General features: G+C 44.1%; 1 protein-coding gene across 4 annotated transcripts; it reads left to right on the top strand.

The window, feature by feature from the left end:
• The first annotated feature begins 4,291 nt into the window (after positions 1-4,291).
• LOC134617660 (casein kinase I-like) lies at positions 4,292-27,460 on the top strand. Of its 4 annotated transcripts, XM_063462992.1 has the most exons (12): positions 4,292-4,424; positions 8,485-9,304; positions 9,677-9,746; positions 11,619-11,767; positions 11,860-12,094; positions 12,508-12,593; positions 12,717-12,801; positions 12,881-13,029; positions 14,552-14,632; positions 21,220-21,321; positions 22,660-22,766; positions 26,465-27,460. In XM_063462992.1, the coding sequence occupies exons 2-12, from the start codon at positions 9,029-9,031 to the stop codon at positions 26,517-26,519; spliced, it is 1,395 nt and encodes a 464-aa protein (XP_063319062.1). In that variant the 5' UTR covers positions 4,292-4,424; positions 8,485-9,028; the 3' UTR covers positions 26,520-27,460. The 4 variants fall into 4 exon arrangements, with proteins under 4 accessions (XP_063319062.1, XP_065325664.1, XP_065325666.1 ...); XM_065469592.1 differs by lacking the exon at positions 4,292-4,424 and having other exon boundaries at positions 9,112-9,304; positions 12,884-13,029; positions 26,465-27,459; XM_065469594.1 differs by lacking the exons at positions 4,292-4,424; positions 21,220-21,321 and having other exon boundaries at positions 9,112-9,304; positions 12,884-13,029; positions 26,465-27,459.
• The last annotated feature ends 76 nt before the right edge of the window (positions 27,461-27,536 follow it).

Raw genomic sequence — 27,536 nt, forward strand, 5'->3', positions numbered from 1 at the left:
GTAAGTTTGTGTGTGTGTGTATGTATGCGTGTGTGCATGTGTGTGTATGTGTGTGTGTGTGTGTGTATGTATGCGTGTGTGCATCTGTGTGCATGTGTGTGTATGTGTGTGTGTGTGTATGTATGCGTGTGTGTGTGTGTGTGTGTGTATGTATGCGTGTGTGCATCTGTGTGCATGTGTGTGTATGTGTGTGTGTGTGTATGTGTGCGTGTGTGTGTGTGTGTGTGTGTGTAAGGGAAGTGTTACTGAATCAGCTTTGTTCTTCATTTGTCTGGGACATTTGTGCGTTTCACACAGATAACCCTCAGAGATAAGACGAGTGTCGACTCTTTTCTAAATGCAAACAGTTGTAGGTTACATGACACAGGCTGGCTTCTGTAAAGGACAAACTACAAGAGTACAGCTTTTACAACACTATCAGTATAGTGATACTAGATAATAGAAGAAGAAGAAAGTACACCGTCTGTCAGTTTTGTGGTTTTACAGGACGTAATAAAAATCCATCCTCATGTCACAGATTACACACTGAGTCGGGATTTTGCACAAAAACTAAAACACGATGTCACAAAGGAGTATTAGTGCCAATCACTTTAAAATAGCTTTATTTTTCAGTTTAATTTTTTTAAAAATAATAATAAAGTATTTGTCAGATTCAGACTTTCAGAAACTTATAATACTGTAGCCACGCCCAGTGTCTATGACCAAAGCCTGCTCATATGTAATGTCCAAAGATGTTGACATCCAGTTTGAGTTTAGTAACTACAATAACATTGATAGAGACTTAAACTAGTTGCTTGTAATTAAAATGTCTGTTATCATCATTGACTTTTGTGAAGTTGTCATTTAGCGGCTCACCTTCAGCTTCAGTCCAGCACAGCAAACTCACCACCAGAACCAACAGCTCTGCTTTCATCCTGCCTGTGTGTCTGTCACCTGCCTCTCACTGCCAGCATCTGGACACCTCTGGTTTCAGTGCCGGCTATATTTCACAGGAAATACGTGCGTATAAGGACTGGAAGATACAATCGGCTGACGTGAGTCCCAGACAGGATGTACACCTCTGCGTCTCAAGCAGAAGGAGGCTGTGGTAGCCAGAGCAGGAACAGTGATAAAACTGAACATAACAGCATCATTCGACCGTCTTTAATCTTCGTACTTTGTTCAGAAGAAAAATCCCCACACGTGCTGTCGAGCACAAATACAGGATATTGGGTTGTTTCTGTGTTGACACCAACAGGACAAGGTCTCACTTGGAGATAATATCTGCCTGTCATCAGGAGCAACAATCCAACGGCTGCTGAAATCTGCTTCTCACCTACAAAAAGATCAAAAGAGCGTAGAGAAAGAAAGGAAGTACTCTGTGGTAGCTAAAACTGGAGGCCTCTCACTGCTCAGTCACCACACTTTGACCCTCATCAATATTTGATTTATTTCCCTTCACTTTGTGTCCACTAAACATTAAAATAGCTCCATAAAATATACATATTTGCATATAATTGGAATGAAAGCTAAGCCAGAGTTTAATCAAAGATTTGTATCAGTGATGTTAAAAGAAAAACCCAGACTGTGTGTGACAATGCAGCTTGGACACAAAGCAGCCAAGAAACAACAACATCTCTGCTGTGCAAGTGTTTCTGATGGTTACCACGAGTGCCCCCACCAACCCCACTGACCTCTGCATCAACATTTAACCTAGCATGGTTTGAGTTTGCTACTGCAAAGCTGATTGAAACCAAACCTGTTGCCTTCAGCTTTTTAATACATGTTGGTGGTTAAAGGCAGGCGGGCAGCGTGAACAGTTTGTGGATGCCATAACTCCATAGGAGCTTCAAACTGATACCATAGGTCTGTCTATAAGGTCAGAGGTTCTGAAATCCTTGTGAATCAATAGCTCGAGAACGAGGCAGTCTAGGAGCTGCAAATGACAAGAACCTGGCCTCAAAATGGGCCATTAGCCCCTCCCACCACCACCACAGAAATATATCCCAGATGATTCCTTCTTTTCTTTTTTACCACAAGCAGCCTTAAATACCATGTTGATCTTTTGTCAAATGCAGTTACCAACGTAAGTTTAAAAATTCATATCTGTTGCATGGCCTAACTAACACCAAATGTTAGTTTTGTTTTTTAAATGGTTAGTCTGTGGAGGTAAACACATACGACACGAGAGCTCTCGATTAACACTCCTCGTTTATTCTCATCACCACACAACTGAACACTTTTCCCTCCAAAACATAGCAACAACACTTCCTGAGAACTGGGTGTGAGTGGAGCCCTCCAGTGGTCCACCACACATGCCCCCCCCGAACACCCAGTAGGGTCATCCCCTAGTCCAGAACCCTTGCTTTAATCAAACGTCCAGAACGGCTGAACCGGGGAGGTGGAGAGCTGGCTGAGGGGAAACGAGCCTGAGGACCAGGCTGGCATGGGCGGCCAGGAGAAGCTGAAGATAGCTCGCTAACCCGGGCTAACCTTCCAGTCTCTCAGCTTTTTGTCACAACACGTTATTTGCAGGTTGACTTTCCAGCTGATTACTTACATTCAGACAACTATTTGTATTGCAAATATTCTACAATTGCATGTTTACGTATGCAAATGTAGCATTAGCCTATTAACTGTGTGCTAATTTGCCTAAATATTTAGAAACATCTGGATTTTTAAAAATGTTGTTCTATAAATTAATGAAAAAAAAGGTTATTAAATGTTATATGAAGAGGAATAAAGCTGCAGTTTGGTTCATGTAAGAATCACTGAGGGGACGATTCCACAGGAAAGTTGTGGTCAGAGGTTTTCATCGTGGACATGAATGTCATAGAAACGTTTAATGATTGCTTTGAACTGATGTACAGCATACAACTCTAATGACTTTAAAAAACATGCGTTAGGTGCACAAGTTTGAATTTATTTTGGATTTTCTATACAGGCTCATATGGATACAGCCACACTAACATATGGTTAAATGTCCCTTAGCATGTTGCGCCTCAGCCAAATGCTTTGGTAGCCATCAGCGAGCTCCTGGTATAATTCTGGTTGGATGTTTGAGCACTGTTCTTGGCAGGATTGGTGAAATGAACCTGGATGCACCCACATTCAAGCATAATCCATAAGCTTCAACAGGGTTGGGGCTTTGCTAAATGTTAGCATTATCTATTCCAAAACCAGTTCTGATGTGTGTTGGAGGTCGTTACCGTGTTAGATCACATAACTGTGCCAAAGGTGTAATTGTTGATTTGATGAAAAGTTCGATTCCATCCACTTTGTGAAGTGTAACGGTACAGCCTCAGGGTTCGATGCTAACAGCATGCTTGACAGTTGTGTTCTTATGTGTGGAGAAGTCATCTTTTGTCATCATGGCCAACTAGCTCAACATTTGATTAGAAACCGTGTCTCCAGAAGGCGTTTGGCGTGTTCATGTGGGCAGCTGCAAATTTCAGTCAAGCTTGAAAGTGTTGGAGCAGGGACAGCCTCCAAGAGACCTTCCCAAAGTATTTACATCTACAGTTTTCCTTCATTGAGTGCTTGAACCTTCTGATTGTTCAGAGAATAGGCCAGTCCAAAGAGTCCTGGGAAGAGAAACGAGCAGTTGTAGCCAATCATGATCACTGCTGTCAAATCAAAAGAGACTACAGAACCCTCAGCACCACTCATTCAAAGATTTAGGGCAGTGTATAATGTATAGCATATATACTGGACCCTGTGTGGATTAGAGAACATAATCAATCCTAATTTGTCAGTCGGGTTCTTGTTTTTACAATCATTATAATAAAATAGCGTCATATTGATGCCTGTGATGATTTCTATCAACAACAGGTTGAAACAAACTAAACAAAAACTAGCGTGCCTCCGTTTGGCCAGACTGTGCAAACAATAATAACGTTGTTTTAACCAGGCTGAGGGTTTTATGGAGCACGTGGGTATATGTGTTTAATTTAAAGAGTGTGGACTGTGTGTTTAATGAGAAGGCCGATTGTTATGTTTTTGTGCCATTTGTCTTTTTGTCTATATTTTGTCCACATACATTTGAGAAAAATATGCTGAACTGCACACAAAAACGTTCATACAGCTTTGCATAAAACACGGACGGTGAGAGTGTCAGAAAGTAGTGGTGAAAGTTAATATTTAAACTTTTCTGCACAAACTGAAGTGTGCGTGGCCCCCTCTCACGTACAGGCGCAGACACGCACAAGAAGCGTTGCTGTGGGTATTCTTCAAAGGGCCCTGCGCTAGTTCCCTTCGTTTACTGCGTAGCTCTCGTCTACATCCACGCAAATTGCGTTCAGGTTCACTGGCGAGCCTTTTCAGCTGGTTAGCCAAACATCCATAGAAAAGAGATGAGCAGGAAAGCGAGACGAAGAAAACGCGAACAGCTTATAACAAGTTAGAAAAACAGAGACCAAAGGTCAGCGTAGAAACATCGAGAGCGGGTACGTACGTGAGCTCTGTCTGTAAACGAGCTAACCGTGTTTGTGTATGAGCACAAATTCGGCGTTAGCCAACATTGGCTATTTAGCTGGCTGCTTATCATGCTAGCCAGCGTTAGCTTCTGACAGGCAGTGCTTAGCTGCGCTAGCCGAATCCTCTAAGTGTTCACTGTCGTGTGATTACCTTGGGAGTCATTTTATATGGCTTTGCTCCGTTTACTGTAGCACTGTCTGCAGTTAGCCACTTTAAATTTGTTTCAATGAAGCTGACATTCTCAAGCTGCAGTCTATGGGCCAACCACACACAAACTAATGTGGCCTAAATCTAACTTCCTGCGCTACCTAGCTTGATTGAGAGTTGACGAACAGTAACACCATAATAATTCCCAGCTCTAGCTAGCAGCTAACGTCGTGTAATAAATGCAGGTGTTTAGTTATCAGACTACACAGTGGCTTCTCGCCGTCCTGAGACGTGCTACAGTCCGATCAGCTAACCGTTAGCAGAGCTTCTCAGGTCAGCCTAAAGCTTTCTGTCTGTAACTGTAAAACGTTGACAGCCCGCGGAACCAGTGAACAAAGCTATGGTTTGTACTCCTTTAGCTTAGCTTTGAAGTATGTACTATTACAGAGACTCAGAAATGAGTAAGAACTGTGGAGTGTGGGTGGCGAGACGAGGCCACGGCGATGCATTTAGATATGCTGTGTTTCTCCTACAGACCTCAAGAAGTCATTTCTGTCTGCTAACAGTTGGTTAAAATGAACGGAGTAATGTCTTTTTGTTTGTTTACAGCTGCACGACAGGCGCTCAGTAGGTTTTAATACGGTGAGCTAATTGATACACACATATCTGACAATCAGGATAGATGCATTTCAGATATGGTCTGCTATAACAGCAGGTGAACAAAGAGCAGGGATGGTAATATACTGTCATACACTGATTGGCTCAGCAGTGTAAGGGAGCCTGGTGCAGGCTGAGACCATGATGGCTAAGATGAGGCCAGTAGTATTGTTTTTAAATCACCTCTCGGGAAGTGCACGCAGGAAGTACTTAGTAAGCAGTGCCTCCAAACTGTGGTCAGCTGGCAGAGGAGGATGTTCTTTGTGTTTGCTCAGGCTTCACACAAACCTGACAGGGCAGATGTATGTTTTTACTCACTAAAAAGCCCAATACAAATGTTGGAACCAGCCTTTAAGTTTTCATTGCTCATTATTACAAATTGAGAATGTAAATATTCTGAAACCACCATCCAAATACAAACATGTGCAGAATCACATCAAGGTCTCATATTGTGGTGCTGTGAGTCCGATGTAGGGCTGTGTATGCCCCGCTACTCTGGTCTCATTAACCTGTAACCTTCAGGTCGCTGGTAATACCTAGCAACGTTGGAGTTCATCTTTTTGTTCAGAATCAAGTGATCAGGCTTGTTATTCTGTTTTTCATAATCCGCCCACACCTGACGTTACCCACTCAAAGATTAGGTACAAGCTGTTTCTGAGCTTTAGCAGTGTGCATTTCTGTTCATCTTATAGATTGTATTAAAGATTTGTCCTGCATACACCACACAGATGTTCACTCTCCAGCAAAGTCACAAAAACAGCTTAAAAACCTGTGTCAGGTTTGTTGTAAGTGTGGTTTCAGTGCAGATAAAAGTTCAGCACTTAAGATCAAGACACATGTGTAGATTTCAGGGCTTCATAGATATTTGTTACATCCTTTGACTGCTTTATCCATTTTCTTAAGCTTATCCAGTTCAGGGTTGTCGGGGAGTGGAGCCTGTCCCAGAGAGGGGGGCACACCTGAACAGGTTGCCCGTCTCTGGCAGGGCTAACACAGACAGACGGCCATTTGCACTCTCGCCTTTGGGCAATGTAAAAGTTAACGTAACCCTGCTGACCGCATGTCTTTGGACTGCTCGAAGTCACATTCAAACTCCATACAGAAAGGAGCTGGCCTGTGTTGTGTAATATGCATTATGGATGCATGTTTTCCAGTCTAGCATGGATATTGGTATTCCTTGTGGAAGCCCTAATGAAGCTGTAATTTTGTGTAGTTGAGGTTATTTATCTGTCGTTTTTCCCTGTGAGCTGCTCAACCTGACCAAGAGCTCTGTGTGAGGCTACAGAAGCCCTGCTGTTGCAGTGGATCGTAACAGAGCAACGTTTTATAACGGAGTCTAATGTGACGAGCCTTTTTGTTAAGTAGCCTAATTCCCTCATTTGGAGAACTTGACGTGATTAAAATAAATCAGTTCATTTTGTCAGAGCCGGTGGCAGCGGCAGCCTCTCATTTGGTAAATGTTATTCTTGTAGATTGGCATTCAGCTGTCACTTTATCAGTGTGGGTACACGTCGTTGTGTGTTGGGATGGATGCATGTGGAAGTCTGGACGAACAAGCGCTTGTCCCGTCGACGGGTTTCTGCTTCGTTCGTTTCTCGTTCGTCTTGAATGCAGTGCCCACACTTGTTGCTGAAATGAATCACGGGTCTGTGTGTAGTTAAGAGAAAAGTTTCCAAGCGGCAGCAATGGTGCGAGTCGCATCACGTTAATCCTTGCTGCGCTCAAACTTACTGTGTCGACTGAGGCAGCAGACTCGTGTACAGTCACCAATCGGAGCGCACCATTCTGGAAACGCTCTTCTCTTTGCTTCCTCCCGTCCTGCACTGATACTGTGTGATGTCGGGAGCACCGAGCTTCCCTCACCTGAACAAAGTTGGCCTCGTACACATCAGAGTTACTACGAGGTCTCGGTTTAGGATGGCTGAAACACTCCGACTGCCTGTTACTACTGATTCTGTTTTATTTCAGAAACATGAAGCACACAGAGCTCATTAACAGTTTGTCTGGTTATGCTGAGATTAGCTGGTCTTTGTGTTTGTGGTATTTAAAACACACGTGTGTCCAAAGGGAAGTTGCAGAGTGCACCGTGGTGCACAAACATCAACGCTCATAACGTGATGATGTTTGTCCCGTGTCCCCTTTGCTTTTATGACTTTCAGCGTTATCAGCTGTAACAGTGGGCATAGAGCTGATGTCTGCTGAGCTTCAGTGTTTTATGTTTCTGTAAACTGTAATGTCCCTCTAGGTCAACGTTCTTGTATTTCACTAAACTGAATGAAGGTACATTTAGATTTCTGACATCATAATAATGCTTATTAAAACTCGGTAGCCTTTACTGAAATGATTTTCCTTCCGGTCACGGATCACCCGTTGTTCTGCTTCAGTGGGATCACGGCTCAGTGTTTCCTGTTAGCGGCGTCAGAGGAACTCGCTGCTGTCTCCCTCGTTGGTCCTTCTCTCGGTGCCCTTCACATCATTACCGTGAAGTGAACCTCACATCAACACAGCACAAGTCTGACTGACAGTTGAGCTTTTATACCAGTGTGAGTGGGAAACGTTATTCTGACGTGCTAAACTTCAAGTTTGTTGTTGTTTAGCTTGGCTTCTGACTCATGAACCCACGTGAACCTCGGCCCATAAAATATCTACAAGTTTGACTTGAAGTCATTCTTACTTCATGCTTGGACCTCAGTAAGCAGGAAGAGAAAAAGGAGCCTGGAATAGAATAACAGGGATGTGAAGGAACGAATGGAGTGAGAGGAAAACTGAGCAGGAAATGAAGGAATTGGAGTATCCAGGATGGGTGTTCCTATCAGAGGAGCCAAACACAAACTGGGCCTCCTGAAGGGACATGTGCTCTGGTTTTCTGTTGCCATCCTGTGATGTCTGTGACACGTTTGAAACTCCAGAATCTTGCTCCATGAAACGTTGTTAGATTTAAAAAGGGGCAGTCGGCTGCTCCTCTGCCTTATAATGGCTGCAGCACAACTATCAGCTGTGGGTTTCTTTCCTGTCTCAAGCCTGAAGCTCTCTCACAGAGTTTCATTGCTGCTTGTTATCCGAGTAGTCCTTTAATGTAATTTGAGTTCAGCGCTCTCAGATAAACCAGTTAGACACTCTTCTAATGAGGAAACTCTCTGGTCCATGTGCTCTATAGTTCACACAGTGAAAATGGCGGCACTGAAATATTTGATATTCATTTTTTTCTGTTTTTTTTCCCCTTAGGCGGTTCAACACGTGGCATTGCTCTCACCCAGGGGTCAAAGCTTCACCTGTCGTGTTATAGGAACAAGCAGCCGGGTTGTCTGTGTGGGACACGTGCACTAAAGCCAGCTAGCTTACACCTGTGTCACTAAAGTATTACCTGAGTGTCAGATGTGGAAAAACCTCCCGACTCTTCCTGTCTGCTGTCATGTCTGAACCTGAAGCTGGTATAGCTTCCACGTCCATAATAGCATGTTAGCATATGGTTAAATACAGGCCTTTAACCTCATCCTTCCCATTAGCATCTCTGGCCCCTACAAGGGGGTTTACAGTCATTCGTGGTGGTCCCCCCTCACCCCTTCATCTTTTCATTTCTCATTCATTCACTCATCCACATCAACTCTGCCCCATCTCACCGTACCGTCTCTGCTAACTAAAATCAGCTAAAACCAAGCTGCCTCAGCTCAGATAGTCTGATAGGCTAACTGCTAGGCTTTTGTTTTGGTGGTTATTTTGGTTGTATGGAATCGGCTTAATCGTGGAGAGGCCAGGCTACCACAAACTGATGGACTTTGACAAGCGAGGAGTCGGGGGAGGGGGCGGGGGAGGAGGCGGAGGTGGTGGCGGAGGAGGTGGAGGTAAGGGGGAGACAGATGATGCGAAGAGGATGTCTGGGAAGACTGGGAGCCGCCCAGGGCACGGGCGGGGAGCTGGCTCCAACTCTGGGGTTCTGATGGTCGGCCCAAACTTCCGGGTTGGAAAGAAGATTGGCTGTGGGAACTTTGGAGAGCTTCGGCTTGGAAAGAACCTCTACACCAATGAATATGTGGCCATCAAACTGGTAAACATACATTTCTGTTTATTAACATTGTAGAACTGTAGCAACACATTTGGTTGGTTTAACAAGGATACATCATAGGATACATACGCATGGTTAGGCTGACGTCTGCCTTGAGCTCAGGGACCGCTGCACAGACACCATCAGCTTACTGGTCACCTCCTGTTGTTGTTGTTGTTGATCAGTGTGACCAGGTGGGGAACTCTGTGGCTCTAAGCATGTCGAACACCTCTCGTCCTGATGTTAGTCAGTCGATTAAAACACGTTTTTTTTAAAGGCCTGCACTCAGATTCAAATCCATGGTGTTCTGATGAGCTCATCGCTGTGAGGTTAATTCTAGGAGTTTGTCTAAATTAACATTATTCTCTTTTGTAGGAACCAATTAAGTCACGAGCGCCACAACTCCATCTAGAATATCGCTTCTACAAACAACTGGGAAGTTCAGGTGAGGTCTCTGTGCTTACCCCCCTCCCCATTGGACCCAGTGTCAGCTGAGACGGACACCAGCCCAAGTGCTGGATGAATGCTACGAATGAGCTGCATTAGTGACTGTGGAATTGTCTTAAATAGCTTTTTAGTGTTTAGTCCTGAGCTGTCAGCCACTTGCATACGTTCTTAGGGCTGGGCGATATGAGGAACATCTCATATCACCATACGCGATATACAAATGTCATTTTCAGCCATACAGTGCCGCAGAGTTCAGGAGACAGAATAAAACAGTTGAAATTAAAAATGTGCTCCTTTGTGCTTATAACATATAAAAATTGTAAGATTAAAAAATGTGATGACCTCAAATTACAGAAACAAAAGTGCAGACCGCGACTGACGTAGAGCAGTCACAGGTATGTTCTTTGGGGCGTGGGGAGACGCTGACACGCTGAGTTTAAAACACTTCATTTTGCAGTGGATGACCTTTCAGCTGGTGGAATAAATTCGTGGTACTGCTGCCTTTTGCAGCAATAGTTTTACGGCATCCTTTGCAAATGAGTGCATTTTGTCTGTGGTGGGAGCGGTTTGCAGTAGGGCTGGGCCATATCATACCGTTCACGGTAACACCGGTATAATGTTGGGCAAGGATAAGAAAATGAAATATGGCGATAGAATATGGGTAAAACACGCATGCGCAGTGCCTTTGTTTTCATACGCACATGGTGGAAAAAGCATGGCGGCGACGGAGAATGAGAAGGGCGAAAGCGGATCGTTGAATGAAACGGATGAATCAGAACTGGTTTGTAAAAATGCTGCAACTTCAGTGGTGTGGAACTGGTTTAGCTTTCGTCCGTCAGATACACAACAAAGCACTATTTTTGGTAGAGCATGCTAGCAGGCTGTCGTTATTACCGTGTGTTTTGGAAAATACGGCACACTTAAAATCAATCCTTTGATTTTTCTGAAAATCGACAGTGCCCCTTATAATCCCGTGTGCCTTATGTATGAATTCTGGTTGTGTTTACTGACCTCGAAACGATTTTATGTGCTACACGGCGCTCGAAAATCTGTCAAATGTTTTAGTACGACTTTGCTAAGCTACGAAGCCGCACCGCTTGATGGATTCTCGGAGCATTACGGCTATCGTAGGCAGGAGCCTCGCGGAGTGATACGTACTGTGCTTCAACATAATATTACCGTATTGTGTGTGTATAACCTCTTTTTAAGTGTTGTGGATATTATACATGGTTACGCTGAGGATATGTCGGCCAGTTTCCACTGGAAATGCCTTTTGGTTAAACTGTCAGCGAGGAATTTGCATTTGCACTGTTACAGTTTTATATAACTTTAATGCACATAAAAAACAGCTGCTTGTTTAAGTGAAAATACATTGATGGTTTTTTTTGTGCACTAATAAAGTTGTGAGTTGTAAAGTATTTTGTTTAGTGTCAATTATATCGTCAGTTATATCGTTATCACAAATTTTCAAATGTATATCATGATAAATATTTTTGGTCATATCGCCCTGCTCTAGTTTGCAGCATAACTTGCATAGTACAGTTTTCTGGTGCGTGTCAGGCTTTCCATGACCAAACCGTGTCCGTGCTGCAGAGGCCGCCCCTCATTTAGGAATAAGGTCCTCGGTTTGTTTCGAGCTACCTGGCCTCATCTTCACCGGCCATGCTGGGATTTCCTGCGCCTGCATCCAAACCATGAGAAAGTATCGTCGTAAACAGTGGATTTTGCGAAACCATAAAACAAACGATGGCGTCTAATATGAGACGATAGATGTTTCATCATATCGCACAGCCCTACATGTTATTATCTTTGAAAATGAGGAGTGATCACAGTCCATCAACTATGCTTTGTTCTTCCATTGGACACCCAGAGGGTGTACCCCAGGTGTTTTACTTTGGACCATGTGGTAAATACAATGCTATGGTTCTGGAGCTACTGGGACCCAGCTTAGAAGATCTGTTTGACCTCTGTGACAGGACTTTCTCTCTAAAGACTGTACTTATGATAGCCATACAGCTGGTAAGTCAGTGTTCACATTTGAATGTTCAGACGTTAACCACCGGTAGTTTACCGAGTCGCTGAATCGGTTCTGCTCTCGTCTTGTCCCCTAGATAACTCGCATGGAGTTTGTCCACACCAGAAGCCTGATCTATAGAGATGTGAAACCCGAGAACTTCCTGGTTGGCCGACCGGGTTCCAAGAGGCAGCACACGATCCACATCATCGACTTTGGCCTGGCGAAAGAATACATTGACCCAGAGACCAAGACGCACATCCCTTACAGAGAACACAAGAGTCTAACTGGCACTGCTAGATACATGAGCATAAATACACATCTAGGGAAAGGTGAGCGTCTTCTTCCTGTCATATATTTACACATGGCAGGTGCCCATATATGACAGCAGCTCTTGCATTGTGTGCCCACTGTGCCAGCTGATAATTCAAATAAACTTATTTTAACATATGTGATATTTACAGTATTCGCCTTAGTTAGACAGGATGCATTCAGACACAGTACTAAGTGCTGGTGAAGGACTGAAATTGCAGCTGGTGCTTCAACACGTGAAACTCTGAAGAGAGTCATGTGAAGAGAGGAGCTGAGCGTCACGTGTTCAGCCTGACTTTGTAACGAAGTGATGATGTGGTCAAAGACTGTTTGATATGACACATTTACCATTCTGGGGCTGTCTGTAGCAGACTGTGTCATGTTGTTATGATCCAGCCATGCCGTCTAAGCCTGGTCTCTCGTGTTGTTTCAGAGCAAAGCCGGCGGGATGACCTGGAAGCTCTGGGCCACATGTTCATGTACTTCCTGCGAGGCAGCTTGCCCTGGCAGGGACTCAAGGTGAGGAGACGGGCAGCTTTCAATCGGTCCAGCCCCTTCTTGTTTTCTTCGCCTTCCTCTCATGTTCGGACTTGTCTTTAGTCACTCTGCATACAGATGGCTCACTGTGTGTCTCTTCATTAGGCTGACACTCTGAAAGAACGTTATCAGAAGATAGGAGACACAAAACGAGACACCCCAATAGAGGTCCTCTGTGAGAACTTCCCAGGTTTGTATTGACTCTTTAGAAAAGCCTATTTCATGTGTGCGCCTGTGTGGTCTCATACCTGTCTGTGTGTATGTAACAGAAGAGATGGCCACCTACTTGCGGTATGTGCGTCGGCTCGACTTCTTTGAGAAGCCGGACTACGACTATCTGAGGAAACTCTTCACAGACCTCTTTGACAGAAATGGATACATCTTTGATTACCAGTACGACTGGACTGGGAAGCCACTGGTTAGTGTGTGTGTGTGTGTGTGTGTGTGTGTGTGTGTGTGTGTGTTGAACGCACGTTGTGGCTTGTTGCAGGCTCAGAGCTATGGTTGGCTCAGTACATGATGAAGTGATTGATGGGCTGTGTTTACAGGAACTGAAACTGCATCAGTTTAGATCCTGTCCTCCGCACAGACGCAGTTCCTCATGTATTCTTCATTATGCAGCATTTTATATGAACGGCTGGAGCGAGGGTGCCAGAAATCACAAACCAAAGGGTGCCCGTCCAGTCTGTCACCAAGGGTCAGGCCACAGGTTCTGATGGCCCTGAACATGGGTGGTTATTAGAAACAGAACACACTGCACCATAACAGAAGAGAGGGAGACACCTTTAACAGGGGAAGGACTCCCTCTGCAGGCAGCTTACCCACCAACGGAGCAGTGGGACCAGCAGCAGTATTTAAGCTGTTTGAAAGTTGGTAGACAGCAGAGCTAACAGTGTATGGGCTCTGTGGGCAGCAGGAGTGGTTCACATCTTAGTGAAAAGGGTTTAAACTAAGGGATGACTGTGATTACAGGGCTGTATACGTGCAGGCGGGGCCTCAGATATCACTGGTGATCCAGTTTGAATGCTTGACTAGAGGTGTCTCCAGCCAGGGCACGTGGGAGTGTGATATCCTATAATATGTGTTGGAACAACTGAAAGCCAACAGCAATTTTCAGTGAGGAACAGCTGCAAAAAATGGGAGCACTGAGCTGCATCCCCAAGTATGTTAAAACAACAAAGTTTATAAAAACAGTTTAACTGCTTGGAGAGGTAAAAACAGTCTGGTGTCTCCCTCCATGGTTCACTGTGACTCTGAGAACAAGCTGTGTCTGTGCGACTGTGTCCCGCTGTGACTGCGCCGTGTGACTGTGCCGTGTGCTCCACTGCGACTGCGCCGTGTGCCCCGCTGCGACTGTGTCCCGCTTCGCCGTGTGCCCCGCTGCGACTGTGTCCCGCTGCGCCGTGTGCCCCGCTGCGACTGCGCCGTGTGCCCCGCTGCGCCGTGTGTCCCGCTGCGCCGTGTGTCCCGCTGCGCCGTGTGTCCCGCTGCGCCGTGTGTCCCGCTGCGCCTGTGTCCCGCTGCGCCTGTGTCCCGCTGCGCCTGTGTCCCGCTGCGACTGTGTCCCGCTGCGACTGTGTCGTGTGTTCCGCTGCGACTGTGTCGTTTGTTCCGCTGCGACTGTGTCGTGTGTTCCGCTGCGACTGTGTCGTGTGTTCCGCTGCGACTGTGTCGTGTGTTCCGCTGCGACTGCGCGGTGCGTCCCGCTGCGACTGTGTCCCGCTGCGACTGCGCCGTGTGTCCCGCTGCGACTGCGCCATGTGCCCCGCTGCGACTGTGTTGGTGGGTAAATGGAGTGTTCCACACTGATGTTTCCTCAGTAATATTAATGTGACATGTCGATTGACTCCAGTGTAAGCCCAAATAAGGAAACGTCTGATAGAACACCTGTGTTATTAGCTGTGTACATTTTCTGTGTTAACCCTTTGTTTTGTGCTTAGCCCACTCCGATTGGTCCGGTGGCCAGCGAGACTCCACTTCAGACGAGCAACCGAGATAAAGCACCACAAACCAAAAACCAGGTACGCACTGATTATAGACAAACGTGGAGCATGTCCTCGTTAGTGTTGGCACTCACATACACACTTTTCACTGTACAAAGGAAACACATACCTGGCTACATGTTGCTCCTCTGTCTTTTCATCTCTAATGGACAATGGGGGCTCTTTCTTCAGGGGTTCCCTCTGTAACAACAAACCATAGCAGGAATACCCAGTTAAGGCTGAACACGATAAACAGAATAAATTATTCATTCTTATTCTTCTATTTTTGTACTACGAAAGTACCATGATTACAAATATTTTAGTGATATCATATGGATCAGTCATATGGGTGGGATGTTGAAGCCTGTTTTACTGTGCATGGCTTAAAGAACTAAGGTGAGGCATGTCTTTCCCCATAAGTGTTCATAATGAAGGCACCACAAGAATTGCACTTTGATTATAGAACTTTGTCTTTTGGGTTGGGTTATGGTTATGGTTGGGTCATGGTTATGGTTGGGTCATGGTTATGGTTATGGTTGGGTCATGGTTATGGTTGGGTCATGGTCATGGTTATGGTTGGGTCATGGTTATGGTTGGGTCATGGTAATGGTTGGGTCATGGTAATGGTTATGGTTGGGTCACGGTTATGGTTGGGTCACGGTTATGGTTGGGTCATGGTTATGGTTGGGTCATGGTTATGGTTATGGTTGGGTCATGGTTATGGTTGGGTTATGGTCATGGTGATGGTTGGGTCATGGTTATGGTTGGGTCATGGTTATGGTTATGGTTGGGTCATGGTCATGGTTGGGTCATGGTTATGGTTGGGTTATGGTCATGGTTATGGTTGGGTTATGGTTGGGTCATGGTAATGGTTGGGTCATGGTTATGGTTATGGTTGGGTCATGGTAATGGTTGGGTCATGGTAATGGTTGGGTCATGGTTATGGTTGGGTCACGGTTATGGTAATGGTTGGGTCACGGTTATGGTTGGGTCACGGTTATGGTTCTGTCACGGTTATGGTTATGGTTGGGTCACGGTTATGGTTATGGTTGGGTTATGGTTATGGTTGGGTCATGGTTATGGTTATGGTTGGGTCATGGTTATGGTTATGGTTGGGTCATGGTTATGGTTGGGTCATGGTCATGGTTATGGTTGGGTCATGGTTATGGTTGGGTCATGGTTATGGTTGGGTCATGGTCACGGTTATGGTTGGGTCACGGTTATGGTTGGGTCACGGTTATGGTTGGGTCACGGTTATGGTTATGGTTGGGTCATGGTTATGGTTATGGTTGGGTCATGGTTATGGTTATGGTTGGGTCACGGTTATGGTTGGGTCATGGTTATGGTTATGGTTGGGTCACGGTTATGGTTATGGTTGGGTCATGGTTATGGTTGGGTCATGGTCATGGTTATGGTTGGGTCATGGTTAGGGCTGCCACGATTAGTCGACTAGTCACGATTACGTCGACTATCAAAATTGTCGACGACCAATTTATTTGTCGACGCGTCGTTTGAAGGTTTGTAAGATCCCAGAAGACGCAGGAATAAGTAGTAGGATTTAAGAGTGTAATAACGGACTGAAACAGAAGATGGCAGCACTGCATGAAGAAGGATGCCAGCTGCCGTTAAACCCCGAAGAAGAAGAAGCTGTGTCCCAGAATTCATAGCGCGGCCCTGCTCAGTTTCCACCAATGGCGGCCGCTAGTTAGTTTTAATATTACTCTTATTATTCTTTCTGGGTGACAAAATAAACGTTTAACATATTTTCAGGCGAGAATGTAGCTGTGTAAACCTCAAATATCTGCTCAGTTTATCAAGACACCACATATTTTCAAAAACGCTCCGACGTTTTTCGGAGACATCTGTTACCCACTAGCTCGATAGCTAGCCGGGGTTCAAGGCTCACTAGAGCCCGTGAGAACACCGGACTCCCGGCAAATCGTTTTCAAACCCACCGCCGTCTTTCGCTACTCAGGTTAAACATGATATATAAGTCACTTAGATAACTTAAAAATGTTATTGTTTGGCTTTTTTCAGTATTTTATTTGTTCCTGAGTAAATCGGTTTGGCTGAGATTAAAGTTATAGTTTTTACACAGCTGAATAAACGTCAAACAGAAAACTGATTATCAGAAGCGTGAGATGCTGGAGAATATACTCTGGTGTCCTGTTATATATTAGATAGCAAGGAGCAGACGGCTGAGTTTATTAAACTCCACAGAAACAATCTGCAAATTTCATTAAAATTTAATAAACTATCATCTTGTCTTTATTTTTAGTTAGCACATACCTTAAACACTTAAAGCTGTAAGCTAATGATAGTTATATAAGAGCAGATGCATGCTGGTGCAATAAGCTGTACGTTTTACGTTCAACGGATGCATGATCTGATTAGTCGACTAATCGCAAAAATAATCGGTGACTAGTCGACTATCAAAATAATCGTTTGTGGCAGCCCTAGTCATGGTAATGGTTGGGTCACGGTTATGGTTATGGTTGGGTCATGGTTATGGTTGGGTCACGGTTATGGTTATGGTTGGGTTATGGTCATGGTTATGGTTGGGTCATGGTTATGGTTATGGTTGGGTCATGGTTATGGTTGGGTCATGGTCATGGTTATGGTTATGGTTGGGTCATGGTTATGGTTGGGTCATGGTCATGGTTATGGTTATGGTTGGGTCATGGTTATGGTAAATGGCCTGTATTTATATAGCGCTTTACTAGTCCCTAAGGACCCCAAAGCACTTTACATATCCAGACATCCACCCATTCACACACACATTCACACACTGGTTATGGTTGGGTTATGGTCATGGTTATGGTTGGGTCATGGTCATGGTTATGGTTGGGTCATGGTCATGGTTATGGTTGGGTCATGGTCATGGTTATGGTTATGGTTGGGTCATGGTTATGGTTGGGTCATGGTCATGGTTATGGTTGGGTCATGGTTATGGTTGGGTCATGGTTATGGTAATGGTTGGGTCATGGTTATGGTTGGCAGAATAATGAAACATCCAGAACCACACCAAATGTATTTATGCTTATGGCTATGGGTAGTTTTGTTTATAACCATGTTGAAGATTCGAGTTGAGAGTAGTGATGTCATGTGTGATGTCATGTATGATGTCACGTATGGTCTTGTGGAGAGTGCTGCATTATGATTTCTTTTCAGGGTATATTCAGTCTGTGTATAGTGACACTTTAGTCTGTTTTAACCTGCAGGCTGCTGTTCCACCTTGATGGCTTAGTTAGTGGTAGCAACATGTTTCAGGCTCACTGGGACATGTTTACTGTGGGATTGCGTCGCCTCTTCACTTTTTTAGAAAGCATTTGTTTTCTTCTCTCTCACCAGTGTTTTACTCGTCCACTGCCGAGTGTTTTATTTTTGATGAAGTGAAGATCAGTGTTGTGTTTTCCAGCCTTGTCTCTTACACACACAGATTTCTATTCTTAAAGATCCTGTGTGCAGTTTTACACTGACAGACACCTTCAGCACATACCTGTTATTTGTCATTATAAGCCCACTGTTACTGCTTTCTTGTTATTTACAGCAGGTAAAATAAATATTGAACACATTCGTTTTCTAAATAAATATATTTGTAAATGGCATGAACTTCTCACTAGATGTTGATAACAACACAGGAAATGACACAGAGAAAAAGTAGTGAACACATGAAGACTGTGTGGACGTCCTAACACCAGCTGAAGTCTCTCAGTAATTAAAAAGTGATCCTGCCACTAAGGCTACGTTCACACTGCAGGCGAAAGCGCATCAAATCCGACTTTTTTGACCCTATGCATATCCGATCATGGTATGACAGTGTGAATGGCACAAATCCGATATCTTCAAATCCGACCTGGGTCACTTTCGTATGTGGTACTGAATCCGATACATATCTGATGTTTTAGAAAGCAACTGCTGTTTGAATGGTCATGTCGCATTAAATCCGTCTTTTACGTCACTGACAACAGACAGACGCCAATTATCTTTTTTTTTGTTGTTGTTGTTGTTGCCTGTCCCGTTTGGCTCTTTTGCCATCAGAATTATTGTCTAAAGGCGAAGAAAGATGCCCAACGGATTTACTTTACCAAATGGACCATCCCAGCCTTGCCGTAATGGTCTATTTGATTCACCTTTTATTGTTTATTTTATTTTTTATTTTCACTTGCTAGATACGGGACAGACTTGAATGAGGAAAAGAAAAGGGAGAAAGAAAGAGGGGGAAAAAACAGCGGAGAAGGGGGACGGTGATAAAGGGCCAAAAACAAAAACCAACAAAATAAGCAGACAAAAAATGCATATATCAATCACCCGTTGAGAAAGAAAAAAGAAAACAAGCAGAAGAAAACGAGAGCAATAGAATAAACAACATCACGATGATATATGGGAATATAACAGTAAATACTAAATATTAAACATTATTGTGCAGCACGTAAGATCGAGAGCGCACAGTGTGCTTTGAGGTAGGAGCCAAAAAGGGTGTAGTTTGTGTGTGTGATCACCCGTGTGTACACCTGTGAGCATGAGCGCGCTTGTATTTAAAAGGTTCCTTAATGTAATGATCTGCTAGAGGGTGTGGGGGGCCACTGCCCCGTCCTCCAGGGCATGAAGCAGGTATGGAGGAGATCAAAACTCCAGACATCCAGAAGCGCCAATTATCAGCTCCGGAGAAGACATCGTGAACGCTTCCTGTCCATGCCGTGTAGATGTCAGTGAAACTGTTGGGAAGACAACGTTGGAGAAACGTGAACATTTTATTTGTACTGTATAATCTGCAGATTCTGACAGAAATCTGCAACTATCCTTTGAAGCACCGCTCCTCTGTAAAACAGCAATAAGGATCATTATTAGGCCATATGTGAATAACACAATAACTTTATAACTTAAAGCAAAATTGGGAAACATAAAGTCTGAAACAAGTCTTTATATTAAGGCCATCAGTCAAACAATATTGTTTGGTCTGGGTCTAAACAGCGCACGTCGTGTGTGACGTCTTCTTTTGCGCATGCGGGCCGCTTTGAGGGTTCACACTAGAGCGCGTTTGCTGTCGCATTTTATTTGTAGTGTGAACGAGCAGACAGAAAAATCAGATTTGATCAAAAAATCGGAATTGAGCATTAAGACCTGCAGTGTGAACGTAGCCTAAGTGCACATTAATACCAGCTGGTTAAGGCCCAACCAGAGGCCTATAAAAAGAGTTTCACCCTGAAACCTCTCATGATGTCATGATGTGACCTCTGTTGGCACTGGTTACAGAAGCTTTACTGGACTACTGAAGCTTCCAGTGAGCTCTGTTAATAATAATCCAGAAGTGGGAAAGACATCATTTCACTGTAAGCGGGCCACAACCAGGTGCTCCCTGCAAGGTTTCAGACACAGACGAGTGAAACGACTTATCAGAGAACCAAGTCCTGAATCAGCAGGTACAGTTGTTTCAAAGTAAACGATAAGTAATGCACTCGTATGCACGCTTACCACACAAGACTTCATAGCTGAAGCACAAACATAATGAGGTACATTTAAAGTTTGCTGAACAACGTTTAGACAAACTTGTGAAACACTGGGAGAGTAGAGTCTGGTCACATGAGACCAAAACTGAACTCTCTGGATGCCAGAATACACCCCATGTTTGGAGGTGAACGGCACTGCACATCACCCCCAAAACACCAAATGACGTGGAGCTGTTTTTCAGCACACAGCACTGTGTCTTACAAATAATTGAAGGAAGGATGAATGGAAAAATGTCTTGATAAAAACCTGCTGCCACCTACCAGGATGATGAAGATGAAACGAGGGGGACACTGATGCCAAACACAGCCAACAAACTGGGTTAGTTTCAGAGAAACAAACTAAAGCTGCTAGAATGACCCAGAACCTTCTGGACTGTGTGGTGCCATGCCTTTGTGCACGTCTTCATGTGTTCAGTACTTGATTCCTGTGTCATTTCTCATTATTACACGTACTTGGAAATGTGCAAAGAAATCAAAGCGTAGCTGTTTCACACTAAAAATAAAAATGAGCACCTATATTGAAATGTGTGCTTTGAATGATTAGTTTTGTACAGCTCGCGCTGTGGGAGATGGTTACAGCCACGCCAGTGTGAGACCTTTGATGCTGTTTCCATAGTAATCATATAAGAAGACTGCCTTTGTTCTGCTGGCGGTGTTTTTGCTCGCACATGCAGACTCAGCAGAGGAAACATGCATGTTTTTCATGTAGTTCACGCTCAGTTTAATGTTCTGTGATGAGCCAGCCTTGAACTGTGGTTTAGCAGTTAGTCCTCATGGTAGGTGAGGCTGAAGGATCCTTTTTGTGTGGGGGTCTCCTCTCGTGTGCACTTGCCTGTGCACTCTAATGCTACTGCACACTTGAGTGCTCACCTTCATGTTGCACCTCCACCAAATACTGACTGTTTCTTTTCTGTTTCCTTTTCCACTCTTTCTCCATTCTCATCTCTCCTCACCCGATCCTCTGCTCCATCTGCCTTTCTGCTCCCGCCACCTCCTCTTTCCATCTCCCAAATACTGTTCCACCTCACCTCTGCGGCCCTCCTTTCCCATCACCAATTCACCTTTCCTCTTCTCTACCTCCACCCTTCCTGTTTCTCCTGTGATCGGCTCCTCTAGTCTCCAGAGGGGAAAGGCAGCGAGTCCCAGCCCACTCCAGTGACCAATCGAGAGCTTCTGGGCTCCCATCTCACTGCTGATAGGCTGGGCGGGTCTGTCCAGGTACTGAGAGGAAGGGTTGGCTCTGTCTGTCTGTCTATCTGTCTGTCTGCATGACTTCCTCTGTCTCTGCAGAAGAGCTGATCTCAAGTCTGTTACAAAGCTGAAATATCCCCACTCGTGGGACCAGTTCTTACCCACATCATGTTTGCACAGCGTATAGGTGTCCTACATTAATTTGGCAGTATTTATGTCTTCACCCTTCTGTTACTGTCAGCTTTAGAGTAATGGGAGGGGGGGGGGGCTCCTCTGTAGATGGAGAAGAGGTTATAAAGGTCACGTGATGATGTTTGAACACATCAGTGACAAAGCAGGACGATCAGTTCATAATTAGCAGATTAATTATTGCTGAAACCAAGAGTAAAAAACCAAAAGTGGAACTTGTGGCTCTGCTGATGAAACGTTTAGTCAAGTATCCAGATTACTCAAACATGTTGTTGATCGTTTGTGTGTACAAGTTACACCTTTTCCAATTGCCCATGAACAAATATCAGCTGCTACATGTGGTGAGGTAGATGTGGTGTGAATACATGTGACATAATCCATGTGGTAACAGCGTCATGACGTCAAACACTTTATCTGGCAGCAGTGTCGTGCTGCGTTGAGTTTCTCTTTGTGCCCAGCAAACGTGCGCCGACATCAAATCAAATCAATCAAATGTATGGTCTGTGATTTCTGCAGGTGTGGAAGCACATGTTGTTTTTAAGGCTGACACACACAGAGAGCTTCACAGCAGCATGTGTAGTACTGTGAAAGAAATATAAATATTGTATATAATAAACAAAGCAAAGATTATTTGCATAAACGAGTCTGCTGTCATGTTACTAAACACGTGTCCCCACTGGTGACCTGTGAGCGTTTGGAATGGCGGTGACGTGTTTTTAACACAAAGCGTTAGCAGCTTTGGTCAGACGCACGTTCAGCCTCGTTCTCGTCACTTTTCTCTGACGTGTGAGAGCTTTCAGGAAGATTTCAAAGAAACGAAAAAGCAAACATTTTCATCAGCTGTAGAAACCACGTGAAACAAATCAAGCAGACGTGCTGTGTGTGATGCATGGCAATAAAACATGTGGACGTGCCCGTGTGTGCAGAGCTGTTGTGTCCACATCAAGGTGAAATTCATCCTCTCGTCTGTGCTGATGAAGAGTTTTAGTGTTTAATGAAAAACCCCCAAATTGACCCCAAACTCCACCTGGGTGGAAACAAGCTTTCAAACACCAACAGTTGGATCTGACTTAATGTGGACATAATGTCGACTTTTTTGCTTTCTTTTCTTTGTTCAACCAAATTTCAGAATTGTGACCTCTATGCTCATCACGCTTCTCCAATTCTGTCCTTCAGGTGATGAGTTCAACCAACGGTGAGCTAAATACGGATGACCCCACTGCAGGACACTCCAATGCACCAATCACAGCCAACCCAGAGGTTGAAGTCGCTGACGATACCAAGTAAGAATTCAAGAATTACAATCTGTTTTTATTTTTCATTTCAGTGTGGGTTCAGTTTTTTCTTTCAGCTCAGATTTAAACTGAGGAAACGAGGGACGTTCCTGTGAGTGGTGCTGTAACACACTCACACCCAGCATCACTGCTTCACACACACACTAAATCAGTAGACTTTTACTCTGAAAATTCCTGCTTCAGGAAGTGCTGACTCTGCATTCACTGTATGTTGACAAATCTGTCACAGTGCTGTGCTCTTTAAACACACTGTGTGATTGTATCATCAGCTAGCTGTGTGCCTCTCAGCCACTGCACAGGCTGAGTCCATCTTTGGGGATAACACAGTAATAACTGTTTTTGGAAGATTAAATATTAATAATGTAATCAGCAGTGATGGAGCAGCAGACGATGGGACACACAGGAGGCTATAGAGATCGACAGACCACGTGACTTTCGCGCGTTGCATTGTGGGTACGAGTGGCAACAAAATCAAAACACTGCATCAAGCGCTAGCATTTCCAGCACCGCTAATCATTAATTCTGCGGTTTTAATCCCTACTTGCATTTTATTTGCCCCAAAAACAGTTATGTCCAAAACGAAGGAGAACTCGGCAGGTTCGTACAAAGACAGACGTGATGAAGAGGCAACAAAAAGTAGGAGGAAAAAATCAAAGGAGTGAAAGGGTCAGACCCATACGAGCATACAGAGTGGAGTAAGGACGTTAGCGTGCTGCCCAACTTTCATCACGCACATATTTATTATCATATGGTCCTAAGTGTGAGTGCGTACACTCACAAAATGTTTAGTAACTTCAGATCCCTGCAACAAGCCCAGGTCCAGTTTACTGTGGTGATTTGGTCTATTCCATTTCACAGCTGTTGTTTTTTTCTTTATCTCCTGGGGTCCGTTCTTCATACCTCGCTAAGTAAGTTAGCCGGATTTGAATGTTGACGATTTCGCGTGATCTTGGATCGTTCGGTTCTCCGAAGCTCATCTGGGACTTGCTGTCATAGCAACAGATCCGTAAGCGTAAACCTGCTCAGGAGCAGGCTTACTTTATGTAAACAGGATTAGATCGCGGCCACTCAGGTATGTCCGCTGCAGTTATATGAAAGCAACAGCGATATTTCACCACTGTTTCTCCATAAATAAATATTATCAATGTAACTAAATATAATGCAGCATTCTTTTATTGATTTCATACAGATACATACAGGTCATTTCCGAAAAAAAGGGAAATGTACTATTAACCATTCTATGTCATGTAGTAGATCATGTCAGATGTAATTCATATTTTAGAGTAGTAATAGTAAATGACTTCGTGTAATCAAGATGAGAGACCACGGCTATGAAAGCGAAGGTGGATTTGGGAAGTCTGTCGCAGCCATGTCCTGTCTGTTTGTACACGAGCAACCCATTGCGGAAGGTGCAAGATTGATAAGAAGGGTTTTCAGAATTCAGCGTATATTGCGGGATAGACAGGATCCTTTAGCTCAGAGCGACAGTGTGCTCATAGAGAGATATCGATTCTCCCGTGAGGGTATTATTTTCTTTCTTTCTCTCTCTCTCTCTCTCTCTAGATATATAGATATATATATATTTCCCAACTTACTGTGCATGCTTCAGTCACCCCTTGCATGGGAACAAGTAAAAGTGATGGAGTGTTATGTAAAACTACACACAAAAAATCCACAATGTCAATAAATGTCACAGTACAAAAAGCCGGGGTGTGACGAGGGGGTGCAGGACCACCACCTGTCTTTATTTGCTCTGCCCTTTTCTTGGTTGCTGTTATGAACAAACAAACAGGTTATTGCAGGGTCTCTTTTCAAGAGACTAAAAGCAATATAAGTGATAAATATTACCATTCTGTAGAATATTCTTATATTTCACTTTTACTTGTTCCCATGTTCTAGTGGGTCCTGTTGTGGCTCTAATGTGGAAGAGGATATGATGTAATATAATATAATGTGGTATAATATAATATCACATGATATAATGTAATATAATAAATTACTTACGAGTTTAATTTGTCAGCAACTTTCTGCCATTCCTCTCTCCTTGCTTTTGCAGCCTTTGCAGTGTTCCCTTGCGTTTTAATTAGACTCTGAAACTCCTGATATCCCTCAATCAAGAGTTCTTGCTCTGCTGCCGTGAAATACTGAGCGCGCTCCTTCGACATCTTCGCCGACCAATCACAGGGTTGCCGATCAATGTTTCTACTATCGATGCGTAGCCCCTTTTAAGCCACCCAGTGATCTCACATTACTTCATCCAGCTATGCTAATCGTCAACAACAGGTGTGTTCGGAGAACCGGATTAGCGAGCTCAAGGTTAGCGCGATGATTTGATCTTGGATGTGTCATTTGATCTTGGACGTAGTAAGCGAGGTACGACGAACGGACCCCTGTACAGGCCAACGCAATCTATTTGTCTTTTCAGGTTGTAGTATTACACAACATTTTCAGATCTAATAGAAATAAAATAAGTGTTTCGTAATTCATTCAATTATTGTCTTTATTTATAACTGGCATTATTATTTCATTCTATTATAGAATCTTACAAGAAAGAGGCAAAATTGTATTCCATTATGCTTTATTAGCTGCTTCGGTGAAAAACAAATCAACAATGCAACAAAAAAAACAAAAAACCCATATCAAAACAACATAGTGGAAAACAGTTATTCATCACTCGCTTGCTTCAATACAACACTTGGGCACATATATGCGGGACTCTTCGTGGCTGTTTTGATATCGCTCTCTCTCTTAACCGATCAAATCTGGCTGTGGTAGCAGCTTTAAACTCGGTCTGACCCAGGTTGATAGAGGGTGCCCAGTCTGGATCACATTCCTGCATTTTGTAGGCTGGTTTTCCTACAAAACACAACAAACATTAGCCCGCAAAGCCACAGTGAACAAAGCAGCATAGCGCAACGAATTCAATTCAAATCAATACAAGACTTATTTGTAACCTACATCAACAATTATGTTATGATAAATTACGTAATAACTACAACAGAACACTGATCTTTGTGGAAATGCTTGGAGCAGACTAACATGTGAGCTGGAGTGTTCTGGGACGTTATATTTGGTCTTTGAATGGCTGCAATCCAGGCCATCCGTCGGCTCTTTGTTACTTCGGAAACACGGCTTGAATGATTTCTCTTCCACGACGGAATCCGCTAAAAACCGATCTCTTTACCCGTCGGCTTCCTGTGGCTGTCATGCGACCGGCTAATGCAGTTAATAATACAACAGCTTCTTGCCATTTTTTGTGTTTCTTTTTATCGCTGTGTGACTGTTTTCTTGTGAAAGCCTGCGTGCCCTAGTACCGCTTGCCACTCGTACCCACAATCCTTTGCGGTTTTACCCCGGGAATGATGTCACATTTTCAATCTCTGTCATAGGCCTCTTTCACTGCAGGAGCTACTGGGTGTTTTTTGGGTGCTACACACCTTTTTATTTGTACCTATTGCAGTATCGCCCCCTGTAGGAAGTCTTAAAACGCTGCCACAGCAGCCTGGCAGAACAAATGAAGGGGCTCGGTGACACCGTGCATGCACCACATGCGTGCACCACATACGAGCATGTGGTGAGGTATGGCAGCGTCACCGTGGCTGCTGTGGCTGCTGCTGTGCACAGATACACAGGACATGTAAATGAAAGACTGTGTGAGGCTGTTAACAGCAGCTTGTGTGTTGCAGGTGCTGCTGTTTCTTCAAGAGGAGGAAGAGGAAAGCTCTCCAGAGACACAAATGAAGACAAACAAGGGAACCTGTGGCTCTCCTCTTCACATCTGTTCTTTGTCTTTCTTTCTCTCACCCCTCTCCTCTTCCTCACCTCTGCTAACGGGTGTCCACCTTGGCTCAGCTGGTATACTGGTTTCTACTGGTCTGGACTGAGCAGTGAAGAGAGCGTTTGCTGCCTCTACCAGCAACGATCCCCTTGTGTATTTATGGCCAAAGACTGAAGTGAAACCAGAGCAGCACAGACTGCTGCAGGGAAACATGTGGCCGTAAGAATACAGCTGATGGACTGAAAAACAAGTTGACGACTGGACTCAGCTGCTTTCCTGGCCGACTGGCTACTTCTCACTTTTTTCCCCCCCTTTCCCGTTACTGAGTGGTTCAGAGAGACGAGTGTGTTTGTGAGGATATATGAGAGAGGACTCCAAATACAAGGGTGCAATGAGTCACACGTGCACAGCCAACACACAAACACACCCACTGCACACTTTTCTGGAGCTCATTGCAAATCGATTTCATGGACAAAGAGATGCAGCTCGCGCACATAGTTTTTATTCCTTAGGGTCAGAGGAAGAGCACTGTGAGTGGACTGGACTATTTCCTGAAATGGACCAGGCTCGGTGAATTCCTGAATCCCTTTCAGAGGAAAAACCCCACGACCACCAGAATCAAAAGTTTAAAAAGAAGTTTATGTAAAATCGATGCTTTGTTTCCTGTTTTAATTTGTAACTAAAAACAGAAAAGACTGTTCTATTTTCATCCTGTTTTTCCCCATGATTTCAGTTGTTCAGAAACTTTGTGTTTTGTAGTTTCTAGTGTGTTCCTCAAAATGTTTTTTTTTCCTAAATAACTTTTTAATTTTCTTTTTTTTCTTTTTCCCCCTCTTCCGCTCTGGGTTGGGGGATGGAACGTCAGATAACTCCATTAAAAAACAACCAAACAACTTTAAAACCGAGCTTCATTCAGGGTGTGACCCATAATCTGTCCATTCATGTTTTTTCTACCTCTCACAAACAGTGCTGGCAGTCCA

This window comes from Pelmatolapia mariae, linkage group LG18, assembly GCF_036321145.2.
Source record: "Pelmatolapia mariae isolate MD_Pm_ZW linkage group LG18, Pm_UMD_F_2, whole genome shotgun sequence".
NCBI lineage: Eukaryota > Metazoa > Chordata > Actinopteri > Cichliformes > Cichlidae > Pelmatolapia > Pelmatolapia mariae.